The 14,711-nt window shown below is 48.9% G+C and overlaps 1 protein-coding gene across 1 annotated transcript; it reads right to left on the bottom strand.

Annotated features, from left to right (window-relative positions):
• Nucleotides 1-2,264: 2,264 nt before the first annotated feature.
• Nucleotides 2,265-13,806, bottom strand: DSTN (destrin, actin depolymerizing factor). The gene is made up of 4 exons (XM_085054536.1): nucleotides 13,643-13,806; nucleotides 4,936-5,243; nucleotides 4,619-4,695; nucleotides 2,265-3,546 (listed from the first exon to the last, which is right to left on the bottom strand). The coding sequence occupies exons 1-4, from the start codon at nucleotides 13,643-13,645 to the stop codon at nucleotides 3,437-3,439; spliced, it is 498 nt and encodes a 165-aa protein (XP_084910662.1). The 5' UTR covers nucleotides 13,646-13,806; the 3' UTR covers nucleotides 2,265-3,436.
• Between the last annotated feature and the right edge of the window lie 905 nt (nucleotides 13,807-14,711).

Genomic DNA, 14,711 nt, shown 5'->3' with positions numbered 1-14,711 from the left:
TTTAGGAAGAGAGAGGGACTGTTCTTGGGAAGCAAAGCTGGAAAAACAATTCTTTAAGGAAAGACATTTAGCCAATTTTTTTACACCTAGAGTGGTCCACTTGCCATTTTTTAATTCCTTTGGAACCTTGACGGAATGGGAAGGACATCCCGAGGGACCAGAAGAAAACCAAGCCTTGCCCAAGAGCATGTGGAGCTGAGGCCTGGGCAGCCCCTGTTCTCCCCACAGCTGGTGGGATTTTGCCATGTGCCCACCCAGTTACCTCCTTTCCTCCAGAAGAGCTACCCAGGCTTGGTGCTTGTCAGCCCATGACTCACAGCAGGGGTAATCAGCAGCCCAGCACTGCAAGCAGGTACCTCTACTGATAAAGATCAAGAAGTTGCTCAGCTGGAGTCACTTGGAATAAGAACACTGGATCCTTCTGCTGATTCAGCCATGCCTGGAGTAACCTTTCAGCCTGGGTGCCTGGGCTTATCAAGGCACAGTTTAAGACACTCAATTTAACCTTAGCTGTAAATTAATTACATTTACGCTCACTGCTGTTTACACTTTGGCCGGAATTATCAGCCTCCATTTCCTGTTCTCATCGTCTCTCAAGCCCAATGGGTAAAAATGGCTTTTGGGTAACCATTGCCTGCATGTAGACTTCAAAATCTTTTTAGCAACTCTCAGCTTGTTGCAGCCAAGCTGCACTACCTGGGCAAGTCCTGCTGAGCTTGTGTGACTCTGAGCTGCCTCCCTCACCTGAACCCCTTCACCTTTTTCCTTCATGTACCTGTTAGAAAGTGATTTCTCCCACCAGGAACCAGCCAAGTTACAGGAAGTGTTCATCATGTTGTCTCTTCCTGCTTGTCTTGTGTTCTCAGAAGGTCTGGGTGATTTGATAGAAAATTTCGAAGCAGTCATGAGTTTCATCTTCTCTAAAAAGCAGGACAACCAACCTTGAGAGGGCAAGTTTGGCCAGCAAACCCCACACTGTGGACAAGCCCACAGCACTGTAGCTCTGAAGATTAAGACTTACTGTTAGTTCTGGAGCACAAAGATCAACACACTCTGGGACATCTTGTGAGGGTCCTAAAAGCAGCCAGACTCTCCAACTGGCTGAAGCTGCAGCACCACACCCAGCCAAGGCCCAAAGTCACCTCTTATCACCCAGAGTTCTGGGACTCAGGCACTTTGAACCCAAGTCCCTGATCCAAGGTGTTTCACATTGTGGGAAGTGCTCTCCTACCATACAGGTCTAACATCCTTCCTCTTTTGCAGTGTCTCCTGCTCCACTTTCTGCCCAAGGAAGGAAATCCCAGGCAGAAGTGACTATGGTGTCACCTGGGCTAGATAAAGATGCCTGGAGGCACCAGCTATCAGCTGGATCTTGGCTAGGAGTTGCCTGTTTGTCAGGCAGCACCACTCCCAGTGTGTCACCTTGGGTTCCTTATCTCCAGCTGGACTTTGGACAGAGATCAGTACTGCAGATACCTGGGCAAGGAGGAGCTGTTTCTGAGGATCTTTACCCACCTGGGTGAGCCCCCAGTTGACTGAAAGACAAGCTAAAAGCACCAGCAGAAACCAGGCCAGTTTGCTCAGAATCAGGAAGCTTCACTCCAATGGATCCCTCTGCATCAGAAAACCTTGTGCTCCCAGCCCTGTGACCCGCGTGGGTGCCAAGTCAGAGCAGTCAGTCAATGCCTGTCTTTAATGAATGGTTTTAACCACGCAGCCTGGCCAGAGAGGGCACATGCTGAGTTAGGTAATGGCCCATTATTGCCCTGGCCCTCAGACACAGCACTGGCACTGCTCTGCCAGGAGCTGTGGGGACACTGCAGCTCTGTCCCTGCACAGCTGGGAACAGCTTGGGGAGGAAGGGCCATCCTGGGCTCCATGGGGCTGGCCAGAGAAAGCTCCCTCAGCCCTCACATGGAAAGCAGTGCAGAACAACCAACACAGGGCTGGGTTCCTGCTGCTCAGAGGTGAGAAGCACACTGCAGACACAAACCTGCTTCCCCCCCAGATCCCTCCAGCTCCACCTTCCATCCAGCCTGCTTCCCCCTGCCCCTGCTCCCGAGAGCAGGACAGGGCAGTAGCTGCAGAAGGCACAGCAGCTCCCTAAGTGCTTACCCAGATCCAGCAGTGCCAGCCCCGCTGCAGGAGGGCTGATCCAGAGGCTGGAGAGGAATCAGTCACTGACCCAGGGGAGGGAAAGCCCATTTATTTAGGCTGTTCAAATTTGGCACGCACAGAACATATCACAGTAATGCACTGGAGGCTAAGGGTTTTGGTTTTTTTTTTCTTTTTCTCTACAGACATACAAGAAAACTCTATGCAACTCCCATGTACACATTACACAAAGGAAACAGCTTTAATCAACCACTGATGAAACATGGAAGCTTTTAAGATCTCTGTAGCTGGCACAGGAATGTTCTCTACCCCCCATACAAAAGGCATTTCAGGTCAAACTTTCTAGTAGGTGATATTTCCATGCATTTCTACAGAATTAAAGAAGCTAACAGACAAAAAGCCCAGATCAAGCCGTATTAGTCAGGCTGATTGGCTCTACTAAGTTAAATCAATAGTAATTATGGACAAATGGACCAAGTGACCAAAGACTGGGGCTGAAAATACCATTTTTTAAGTTGTGGTTCCTTTTCGTTTTACTACCCATAACTGGAGAGCTCTGATATAAGAATCTGCATTTATAAAAGCCTCAGAAGCATCTGATCCACTAGTAAGTGTATATTAGAGAAAGGTAGTTCTAAATTAAACTATGTCAACAGAAAAAGCAATTTCTATAGAATCACTCAGGAGGAAAGAGACCTCAAGACACTTCATAACAAGAAAATTGAACCTACAGAACAAGTGAACCTTTAAATATTATTACTGCACCGTGAGTTTACAAGAGAGTGGATTAGGACTACTTCTCCAGAAAAAGTGTGTCTGTTTTATGTCTAGCTTCATAATTAGGCTTCTTTAATACAGCTCTGCAACTGCAAGCACTAAGAATTTAACCCGGTTTTGGTGCTAACAGGTTGCTTTAGCCAAAGTTTAACTACAGGTTTTAAGTTCTGTCTTAAATGATTACAGGGGAAAAGTTTTTTTAAATTTTGCTTGTTACTATTTAGAAAAGCAAGAACAGGAACCAGATCGTTCTCACCTCTCCACCTTTCATGACACACTGCTCAAATTTTTGGAGACCTTTAGTGTTAATCCATTGGGGACAGTACTGGGCTGGACAACCAATGCAAATATTAATACACCAAGATAAATCCTTAATTTGATTTATTTAGGGTCATTTGTACATACGAGCTACATCTCCAAAATCTACTTTATTCTACAAGACAGCTTCCCTACTGTTAGTGAAACCCTTGCCTAGAATGTTTGCTTTATATAACTGATCTATTAAAACATGGAATGCTTGTAGAGTTGTGGCACTGTATGACATCTACACGGGACTTCCTTCAAAAGCTACGACTAGGGAGCCTCCTAGCTTCTCAGCAATGCAAGCTCGGTTCAGGTCCTCTGGCCCATTTGCTTGGCATTCATGCTTTATGCCTAAAAAAAGAGGCAAAACACTCAATAATGCAGTATTTCAACATGCTGGTAATCAATCAAAGAAACATACCTGGTAGTAATATTAGAAGAAGCAATCCAGTCACTCAAGCAGACAAGTCCTGCCTTAGCTTAGGGGATTTGATGGTTTTTCCCTCATATGTCCCAGGAGACATCTGGCTGCACACCAAATGTCATTGTAGGGACATGTAGGGAGAAATCAGTCACTAGCTCAGTGCTCAGACTGTTGGCCTTTCATGGCAGGCTCTTAGAAGAGCAAATCCCTCATTTCTTGTGCTGCCCTGGATACAGCAGGGGAGGGAGCTCCAGGCAAGCACACGGAGAGGGCTCACTTCACTCAGCTCCCGCTGACTCTGCAGAGGTGGCTGAAAGTATCACACTGAGAACCTGGGAGGCACAGACTGAGAGCTGGGCTAAGCAACCAACAGTGCTTTCTTTTCCTTTTTAAGGATGGGGAGCCCAACCCATGCCTGCCTTATATGGTGAAAAGCAGAATATCGTCAGGATTTCTTTTTCCTCAACTTCCACGTGTGCAGCACACACCAGTCTCCCTGGGCAAGCCATCCTGCAAAGGCTGGCACTGCTGCACACTGATCCTGTCAGCGTTGCACAGTGCAAGATTTTGGCCCAGTGCAGCGTGAGGAGCTGAAGAGTGCTACCTGGCTATAAGCCAGACTGACTAACTACAGCACAGTAAGTTTATGAGACTGTGCATTTTAACAGACACAGGGATGAAAGTGCTCTGCCTCTGAGGCAGCTCTGCACAAAATCCAGCTTTGTGTTATGAATCTAATGGTTTCTAGCTTGTGTGGTGCAGATGTGCTGCTCCATGCGGTACCCCACATATTGCAAAACCTGCTCTTGTCCTGAGCACTGTTCTAGTGCCTCTAAAATTTCATCAGATAATGTAAATTTAGCTCTGTCACATGACACTTCACATCGCACTAGTATCTCAAAAAAAACCAACAAAGCAACCCCAAAGCCTAAGCTAATTAAGCTTTGCTGTGTACTCCAGGGGCACAGCAGAGTTAGGAGCATTAGTTGTGTTACGTACCTTGAAACTTCTTTTTGATTGCATCCTTGGAGCTTGCGTAGATCATCTTACTTTTGAGAGGTGCTTGTTCTGGTGCCCTAGTGGGAGACACCAAAGAGAGTGAAATTACTGACATCGATTATCCAGCCCAGACAGAAGCAGTATCCTACCCACCATGGACATGTGGAACATCTCATGGCTCAGAATACAGGCATCAGACTGCCCAGCTCACTTTAAGCCTGCCATCTTCCCAGCCCGGGCAATACAAACGCTCAGAGACCTCACCCACAGTGCCTGGACTGCATCCTAGGAATGAGAGAATTGGGAAGGTGGCTTACCACAAGAAAAACATCAGCTCTTCTTTTTTGGATTCCTTGGTCTCAAAGCTTGCATCATACAAGGCATAGCGGCAATCCTTCTCGGGAAGCATCTGCACAAAGTGCTTGAAAGGGTCGGTGACTGTCACTCCGACATCTCCCACCAGAATCTCTTTGCCTTCCTCCACAATAATGCACTTTTTGTCTGGACTGAGGCAGAAGATGACAGCCTTCTTCCTCTTCTTGATTTCCTCCGGCGTGGAGCACTTCCGCACTTTCATGTCATAGAAGATACGGCACACCTCATCGGCCACTTGTACTCCGGAGGCCTGCAAAGACCACAGCAAACACCTTCAGGCCTTCCACCCCAAATTTTCCCAGCTACATTATGGCACTGCCTTAAATCCAAGGCTAGAAGACAATAGATTCTTGCAATAGTTACTCATGGCCAGAGAGTCTCATCAGAAAAGGCTGCAGACCCTCTTTTCCAAAGCCAAGTAAAGAATGCAGAGTCTTGCTGCTGCCCACAGCCAGCTGCCAAACCAAAAACTATTCCAAAGAAGGCACAATCCTGCTTACACCAGAACATTGTTTTGAGGGAGTTTTACAGGCATGCCAACCCCTAGTTCTCTGAGATTCAGTTGGGGCAGATCCTTTGGCATTACAGCAGCTTAATTCTCTTCCCCGTTTCAGGCTGGCTGGACAAGCCCACGGGGATCTTCTGTTCACAGTTTCCCAGCCATTTCCAGCATGCTTGCTAGCAGCTGTAGGAACTGAGGTAAAACTGGCCAAATTCCATGCTTGTCACATGGATTTAGTTTAGAGATCAAGGGAGATGCAGTGGGGTACTGGGATTGCAGTGGTAGCTTTTAGCTGAACAAACCAACTTTGGGAAGTTGCTCTAAATTCAGTATTTTAAACAGAGAACTCGCAAATCTTAACAGTTAAAGTCCATGCTTCTCAGCACCTACTCCAGCAGTTTTTAAAGCAAGCTTAAGCCTTCTCAACTCTTCCTCCCCCTTGGAGTCTGATGGGAAATTGTAGTGAGTGGTATCATATTCCCCTGTGTAAGCTGGAAAAGGAGAGGCATATGCAGCATTATCAATCTGATGTTAAAGAATAAAGAGAACAAGATCTAGCAAGAATAACAAAAGGCTGAACTGCATTTTCAGTCTGATGCTTTTCTGGGAATGAGACAGAAAAAAGAGTGGCAAGTAGAAGCATTTACATCTGAGTTTTGTTCTCAGAGTGCACCAAGCTGGAGAGCTTAAAAGCAGCTGTGCAAGAGTGAATACTGCAAACGTGGGAAGGCAGCAGGCACTGCTGGAAGGACATCATGGCCAGAGCAGTGAAGACCAAATTGAAGCCTGTCCAATATTCAGCAACTCTATCTGTTCAAAATGCTACACACAGTATAAACAATGAGATTCCTTTAGAATCCTGCTTCCTCCCTCACTGTTTTTTTGTCTTCCAAATTCAAATGACATTACTCATATTCATCTATCACAAGGAAAACTGCCTTCCTCCCTCTATGTAAACCACCACACGTCACTGCTACAAGCACAGTCAGCAGTGCCAACAGTCAGGTACAGCAGCAGGTGAGATACACAACTGAAAAAGGGTAAAGGTTGTTCTTAATTTTTTTTAACCTACCTTCAGCCCCAAAATGTAAGCTCAAGAGATTAATTTTGCATCTTCAAGAAACAGCAGAGTTCAGCAGCAAAACCACAGAGATCAGAGGTGCAGGGGAACTGCTCAGTGGTCACTTTCAAACAGGCTGTCCTCAAGAGAGGTAAGGTTATGCGCTGGACACCTACTTAATGTGTGGAGTTTTTTTAAAACCTTGACCAATGCCTACCGTGGAGGACCTCAGATGAGCTCAAATTCTCCTCTTTCTACCAACATCTCTCCTTCTGTAACTGAGTGGCTGGCATAGCACTGCTAACCCAGTGAGGAGAGGTGGCACAGCTGGCAGAATCTATTACCATGGAGTTTCTTATCTAGAGCTCCCAAGTGCTGCTCGTGGAAAACCAGGGCAATCTCATACATCAGCAATCTGAGAGAGAAGCTTTTCTTTAGGATGGAGAACAGTGCTCTTTCGGGGTTTGCCTAAATACAAGGGGACCTCCCTCAAGATTTACAATACATGGTCAGTCTATAAGGGGTAATCTATGCAGAATTGCTTGCACTTATTTTGGGATAGGAGAACAGCAATTCAGTCACTGTGCCTCAGCTGTGTGGCAGGCAGCCATCCTTCTGCATATCACCAATAAGGTGAGGAAAGTACATGGAGAAAGCCTATTTCAGGATAAATTTGAGCAACAGTGCAAACATGGACTCAAAGTGACTCATTCCTGTGTCACCTCCTCCATACACAGACACCGCACTTTGTCAGCGTAACTGAGAGCTAATGAGGAATAAAGGTCTTTCTACTCCTGTGCTTGTGCTTGGTGTGAGCAAGAGCCTCTTTAGGAAGAGTCTAAATAACACAAAATTAACCTAATAAAGCAAACAGTGCGCCAACTACACCTATAGCGTCATTCACTAAGGACAAATCCACAGTGCATTCCAGAGGACCCTTTTCCTCCCTGAGTTTTATTTTCTAACTAATGGTACCTTAGTACCTGACAATAGGCAATAAGACTCAGGTTTTAGTCATGAACCCGCTCAAGATTCTTAGAAAATGCATAGAAAGACTGAATTGGCATGGGAATGAGGTTATTAATTATGGGAAAGCAGTTAATGTCACCTACCTCTACCTTTGTCAATTCTTGAGCTTTGCTCCAACACTACAACAAACAATTCTCCTGCACCAAGTCATGTTAACATTGAAAGCAGAGGTTAATGCTCAGCTTAGAGCCAGAAGCAGCAGCAACAGAACTGCAGGATGATGCAAACTGTGCAGTCAAGCGCATTTGCTGTACACAGCCAGAAACATGTCTCCAAGTCAGGAGACAAGTTGTTTCTTTAAAAAGAAACTGAGCACTGCTGGCAAATCAGTTCAGATTCCAAAAATGTTGAAAGTATTTAGTCTCGAAACTCAAAATTCACTGTTAAAACTTCAGCTGATAACTGGGACTGACCAGAAGCTGAAGAGACAATAGTGAGAACTGGATCTTTTAGCTTTCCAAAGCAAAAGGCTGTTAGTAGCTGGTGCTACTCTTTTCACAGCTGCTGTACAACCCCTGGATTCATCACCCAGGCTGACATTAGCAGCCATTGTGTTGCCAGCGACAATGCAGATTTGTTCCATCTGAGAACACCCTATAGCTGTGTTACGGTATGGGTTGAAATGAACCAGTGCCACAAACCAATTCCCTCCAAAAAGAAGATCTGCTGTCAGAACTGTAGGACTCCCTTTTCAACCCTGGGCCTGTACCAGCCACAAATGGCTTCACAAACATACTTAAAAAGGAAAAAACTCAAACCCCAGGCAGCTTTTGTTATAAGGTAGTTGCAACCACCCTCTGCAGAACAGCAACAAACAGGATGACTGCTAAGAGCACTGGAACAAGGAGAAATGCCAGACTCTAAATACATGTCCTCAATCGACATTTTAACCTCATCTCTGCTGTCTTGTCCAGAAGAGCTGGTGAGAAGCCTCCACCCTCCAGTAATGACAGAGTAAACATTTGTTAGCCTGGATTTTCCCTCTTTGGCCAGATATGGCTCTGCTTAGAGGATTCAATACAGCACATTGGTTATTATTTTGTGCATTGTGGCTTGAACACTGCAGAGCTCCAGCAGCCAGCCTGGTCCTGCTCCTTTTCCAGGATGGAAGCAGGACTAGCACAGGGGGGCTGGTTCAGTGAGCAGCACATGCTGCAGGTACTTGTGGGATACATGACCATCAACCAGCTGGTGACATTCCGCTGTAGGGGACACACCCTTAAATGCAACAAGCAGGCAAGCCACCTAATTCCCAGATGGCAAAATGATGCCAGGAGAGCATACTCAGGGAGACATTCAGGGAAGAATGGACAGAGAGTTTCTCTGAGGGAATCAGCAAAACTGAGTTGTCCCCCAACACCTCCGTGCAACTGCTGCAGAGACAGCAGATCCTGGGGGCTGAGCTCCTCACACATTATCCCAGAGCCCTTTTGGCAGTATCCCCACTGGACTCTCCCACAGTCTCCTGCAGGCACCTGAGGCAGTGACTGCATTCACTGCCTTGTCAGCAGGCACTGCAGGAACACAGCAGCTCTTGTTCATAAAGCCTCCTTCTTGCCTGAAGTGCAAAGCTCTGCAGAACTCTTGGGAGAACACAATGCCCTCCCTCCACAGGGCAGCCCAAAGAGGGAGCCTTCTGTCCAGCAGGCTTCCAACTGCAGGAGCCAGACCAACTGCCTCCACTAAGGGCTTCCAGCATTTTGTCTCCATTGCCAAGTACCTGAACTGAAGTTTAAACTAAATTGGGAAAGACTGAATAATAATCCAAAGCTTTCTAAAGAAAATCCCCACATACAGAAAGCCATTTCAGGAGTGAAAGACATGCCACACATTTGATAAACTGGATTTGTAGCAAGCCTGCACTAAAACAAGACTTTGACACATGGAAATTTGACTTCTCTTTTGTTAGGAAGTGCTGTGAACTCCAGTATTTTCCCGGAATACCTAAAATATTTCATTAATAAGAGTCTGTATTTTCCTCAACTGCAAGACAGCTAAGATGACCTTAAACTAATGACTTAGTTTGCTTCAAGACAAGTTTGAAGGACTAAATTTGTAAGTCTTGACAATTTTAGTGTGTTGGTTTTCTCTCCTGTGATTAGAGCCCAAGGACTCTCCACAGTGGTGCCAAGGCATGCATTATCTACAGAGACATTTCAAGATGCAGTTCTTGACTTGTTTTGTCTGGGAACCACACACACACATTGTACACACCAGGGTGAACTATCCACAGCTACTCAAGTGGAAACTTTTGCTTCTTGGAAAAGCATCATCATTTTTTCCAGAATCTGACACCAAGAACTTATTAAAGCATGCCTTGTTTAATTGCAAGGGCAGATTTGAGAACACTGTGCTCCCATGTTTGCTGGTCACATTATTGGCATGTATTTGGTTCTTAGTTTTCCAGCAGACCCCATTTCCCCTATGCCTGGCACGCCATCCCTCCTATCTACCTCTGAAATTCCCTGCCACTGCCAGAGCTGCCTGTGGAGCCATGTGGCATTTCCTTCTGACTCACTAATGTGTCATAGTACATCTCTGCAACAAATACTTTTTCAATTTAACCTATTTCCACCCAGCTTCAGGGACAGAGTTGTTGCTTGCACTGCCACACAACGGAATACCCTGGGCCATCATCAGCAACTTGAAGTTTTGGAAAACTAAGCCAAGGTAGTTGTGGGAGCACTTAGCACAAAGGGAGGGTCACAACCTGGCTGAAAGGAAGTTTTACCAAACCAGGCCTCTGGAAAGGTGTCACCTAAGGCCAGCAAGCGAACTGAAAATGTAGGTGACCAAACCCAAAGATGTAAAACACTGCTTTGCTTTTAATCTCTTATTTGAGCACTCAAGAAAACACAGCTGATATTAACATCTCCACTTTACTGAGCAGGAAAGGCAGCAACGCAAGGAGGAAATTGCTGATCTCTTCACCCCAGAGATCAGCAACAGTGTGGGGACATCAGTGACTTCAGGAGTCAAAAAAGGCCCACATTCCCTCCTTACCTATAGCTGGACAGAGAGACACCTCCATTTACTGGGGACAGCCTGTGCATATGAAAGGACAAGGCTTCAACTCAGATCTGAAGCCTGACAGGAAACAGAACTAGCAGCCTTTTACTGCTGTTGTGTAAGAGGCCATTATTTGCACACCATAAACCAGCAAGAAGTACAGAGTCATCTGCATATCAGTAGTAGACATATCTTGCCAGCTAGACTCAAATTTTTATTTTGCATTATTTGGTCTCTTTTGGCAAGGGGAAGGAATTAAAACTCTATTCAGCCTTTCTTCCCCCCCCCCAACAACAAGAAAGGTTATTGACAAGACAAGAAGAGATGAGTAGGAAAGCGATTATTTAAAAAAAAATAAGAAAAACTATCTTCGAATTCCTGAAGGTCATTTCCTCAGCTTTCAGCCAAAGAGGAAATTATCTCCTCCGAGCCACCATGAAGTTCACTCCCGATTTAATTATCAAGGTAGGCAGAACATGCAATACCCACAAAAGGCAATCCCAGCAACAGTGCTGAAAAACAGGAACTGCAGTGGCCAGTAATAGCGGGGCAGAAGTTTTGAGTAGCACTCATTGCTGTGTTGAAATGCAAGTTTTTAAGGCAATGCAGGTGGAAGCTGGTATGGAACAGGGCTCTTGCAGAAAATCAAAGCTTCTCAGAAACACATTCAGCACAGAAATCAGCTGTTATGAGCCTAAATGCCTGTAAGAATTTTCTTGTGGCCCTCTAGGCACCTATAGCAACCTAAAGCTTAAATGTCACCCACAAAACCAGGTTTTGAAGCCATGCTCTGGGCATCCCTGATACTTATTTAGTGAGGGATCCTCCTCTCCTGAGGAGATTGCTGTGAATGCTGAACAACCAGGTGAGGAAAAGGCTGGGAACAGCTTCACAAGTGAGTCCTGGTCCATTCAAGCTCTCTCACATGGGATTGCTTAGGTCAGCCCTTGCACCCAGCAGGAGCCTCTTGATAGTGATTCTGACAAGGCGAGTAGGAACATGCCAGACACCCACAGCACCAATTGTCATGAGGCTGTTATCTTGTATATGAGGCATATGTACCTTGTAATTACACAGATCTGGGAATAGCACTGACTAACAACCAAGAAAAATAATTTGCACGGTCCTCCAAAGACCTTGGACTCGTTTAATCCAGCAGCAAAGAAACTGAACTTTGCTGCAAGACACAAAAGCTGAAAATCCAAGCTCTTTTGATACCAAAGGATGCCCTCCTGCTGGCACTACTGCACTTTGCCAGAAGGCCTCCACTCTGCCCAAAACCGAGTTCACTTCCAGCCTCTCAAAAAAACCCTGTTGCAAAAAGGAGATCACTAAGAGAAATAGTAGTTTTGACTGACTTGGGAATTCCCTAGTTCCGAAGCAAGCAAGATGAAGCCTGACACACTGAGTAGTCACACTTAACTAGGTTTGCATACTGCAGAGGTGGTAGCTGGCTTGTTGAGACAAGCCTCCTTTGAACGAGAGCTGCAAGTCTCATCAGACTTTTTAGCAGCTTCATCTGCAACTCTCATCAGCTCTGCTCCACGCTGCATACCAGCCATAGATGCTCCAGCTTGGGCGTTAGAGAAAGCAGGGACATTAGTAGTACATCCTGTCTGTCAGCCCTATGAACCAAAAATTCATTTCCTGGATATACCACATGTTCAATAAAATACTGGTAAATACCACGGAAAGGCCTCAATATATAATACCTCTAATAAAGGTAAATAACCCAGGCAAGTGTGTCAAAACACGCAAGTGTGTGTTGCTGGACAAGTGCTTGTGCACGACTCAAGCAAAAACAGAACAGCAGTTAAAACTGCATGAGCTAATAATTGAGGCAAATTTGCCAACCTCCCGAGTTAAAAGGGGATGCAAACTTTGAGTATGGGCAAAGCAAACAGAATGAGCCATCACGAAGTCAAACGGGTTTGGTCCATTCTGCCCCATTTATGCAAGGAGAGCCCTGACTTTTTTTTTTTTTTTTTTGAAAGCCAGGAAACACAAGCAAGCGAGTCAGTGCGGGATGCTTCATACTTTTTTTGTTTCTTTGCTTCCAGCTTTATGCCTCGGATAAACGTTTCCAGCAGTGTGTGGAGGAGCGAAACAAAAAAAACCCTCAAGTCCTTGCAACAACTACCTTAAAATTTCAGCTTCCTCCAGCGGCCGCTGCGACACCCTGTTTTTAACAATCAGCGATTCCCCTCCGCGAGTTCCGCTTCCCCCTTTTGTCCGCCGCCAGCGCTGCGGGCTCGGCCGGGCCCGGCGGAGAGGGATCCTGCAAGGGCCCATGCTGACCCCCGCTGCCCGCGGAGCCGCCGCCGCTTTCCAGGCCAGGCGCGAACCCCCCGGCCGTGGGAAGATGGCTCCCGCCGGACCGAGGCGGCGGCCGCGCCTCCTCCCGAGCAGGGAAGCCCCCGGCCGCGGGGGAAGGGCGGGCTCCCACCAACACCCGGCCGGGGCCTTTCTGCGAGGCTGCGACCCCCTCCCGCACAGCCCCTCGTGGCGCGGCGAGGCGAGGGGACACCGCCTCCCGTCCCCTCCCGTCCCCTCCCGGCCGCGCCCTGCGGCGCGGGGAGGTGCCGCGCACGGCCCCCCCACACGGCCTTTTCCCGCCGCGCCCTCGCTCCTCGGCGACCCCCCCTCCCAGGGCCGAATGGACGCGCCCGCCCCCAGCGCCTGTGTGCGGCGCGGAGCGCACCATTAGCTCACGGCGGGGGGGAGCAAAAGGAGGGAGGACAGTTCCATCGCTTCAAGGCGGGGTGGGAGTAACCTTCTGTCGCCTCATGGCGGGATGGGGGCGGGGGGGAAGGGAGGAGAACGGATCCGCCGCGTCAAGTTCAAAGGCGAACGGGAAGGACCGGGAGAAAGGGAAGGAGAAAGAAAAGGGGGCACGATACTGCCGGGCACAGCGGCGCCGCCAGCCAGAGCGCCGGCCGGGATGCGGGGCGGTACCGCCGCCCCCCTCCCCCCTTTTTCCCCCAGGGATGAAGGCGGAGGCGGGAGACGGAGAAGCCTAACGCCCCCCTCGGCGGCGCGCGGTCCCTACCATGGCGTCGGCGGGGCGCGGCGGGCGGGCGGCGGAGCGCGGTGCGGCGGCGGCGGCTCCCTCGGGTGTCTGGGCGCGGCGCGGGCTCCGGCGGCAGGAAGAGAAGCTGCGAGGGCGCGAGCCGGGCGGAAGGGCTGCCGACGTCACGGCCACCGTGCCCGGAGGAGGAGGAAGCGGTTGCTATGGCGGGAGCCCCGCGTGGCGACGCCCCAGCCGCCGTGCGCACGCGTGAGCGGGACCGTCGGCAGCCGTGCACCGCCCCTCCGCAGCCAAGTTAACCAATCACAGGGATGTGTCGGATGATTGACGCATCGGCCGGCCAATGAGGATCGCCCTGGCTGGGTGGGCGGGGTTACCTGCTGAAGGTGTGCCGGTGGGGGGTCGGGGAGGATGCTGAGGGCAGAGCTGGGGCGCTCGGGGAGCCGAGAGGGAAGGCGCGGGGGGCACGGGGGGGATTTGGGCTGCTGCGAGCGCGGCTGGAAGGGCCCGGGCCGGCCGTGAGGGGGTCGGGGATCGGCCGAGGGGGAGGCCGTGGGGCTGGCCGAGAGCTGCGGGGGGAGGCGGCCGCAGCAGCAGGAGCGGCTAGGGGCGGGCGGCCGGGCGGAAGTGTGGGAGTTTTTCTCTGCTTTTTTTTTTTCTTCCTCCGAGGGTTTTTCACTACCTACTTTGGTGCGATCTGAGGCAGGCGGTGCTGATTGGCTCGGGCTGCTGCGGCAGGAGCGCAGCGCTTCCCGCCGGCAGCCGCGGAGCCCGGCGCTGCTCCATCCCGGCGGAATGGAAACAACGGGCGGGTTGTCCTCGGGACAAAGGCGGCCCTCAGCGAACTGGGGCGCTCCGAGAAGCTGCTGCTCCCTGTTCGTGGCAGTCCTGCTCGCTCTGAGGAGAATTCCTTCATGTTTCTGGCCGGCGAGGCTCGGGCTGCTTGCAATCAGAGTACAAAGGCATCTGCTGATGTTATAAAATCTATAGGAAGTTAGGTTTTTATCACCGAATCTTGACTGCAGGGATGTTCCCGGCTTGAATTGATGAGCAAAAAGCCCCCAGCATCAAAAGCTTGTTTGTTGAGTCT

The sequence above is a fragment of the Lichenostomus cassidix genome, chromosome 3 (assembly GCF_008360975.1).
Source record: "Lichenostomus cassidix isolate B80296 chromosome 3, HeHo_3.0, whole genome shotgun sequence".
Lineage (NCBI taxonomy): Eukaryota > Metazoa > Chordata > Aves > Passeriformes > Meliphagidae > Lichenostomus > Lichenostomus cassidix.
This window is presented reverse-complemented; position numbering and strand designations above follow the sequence as displayed.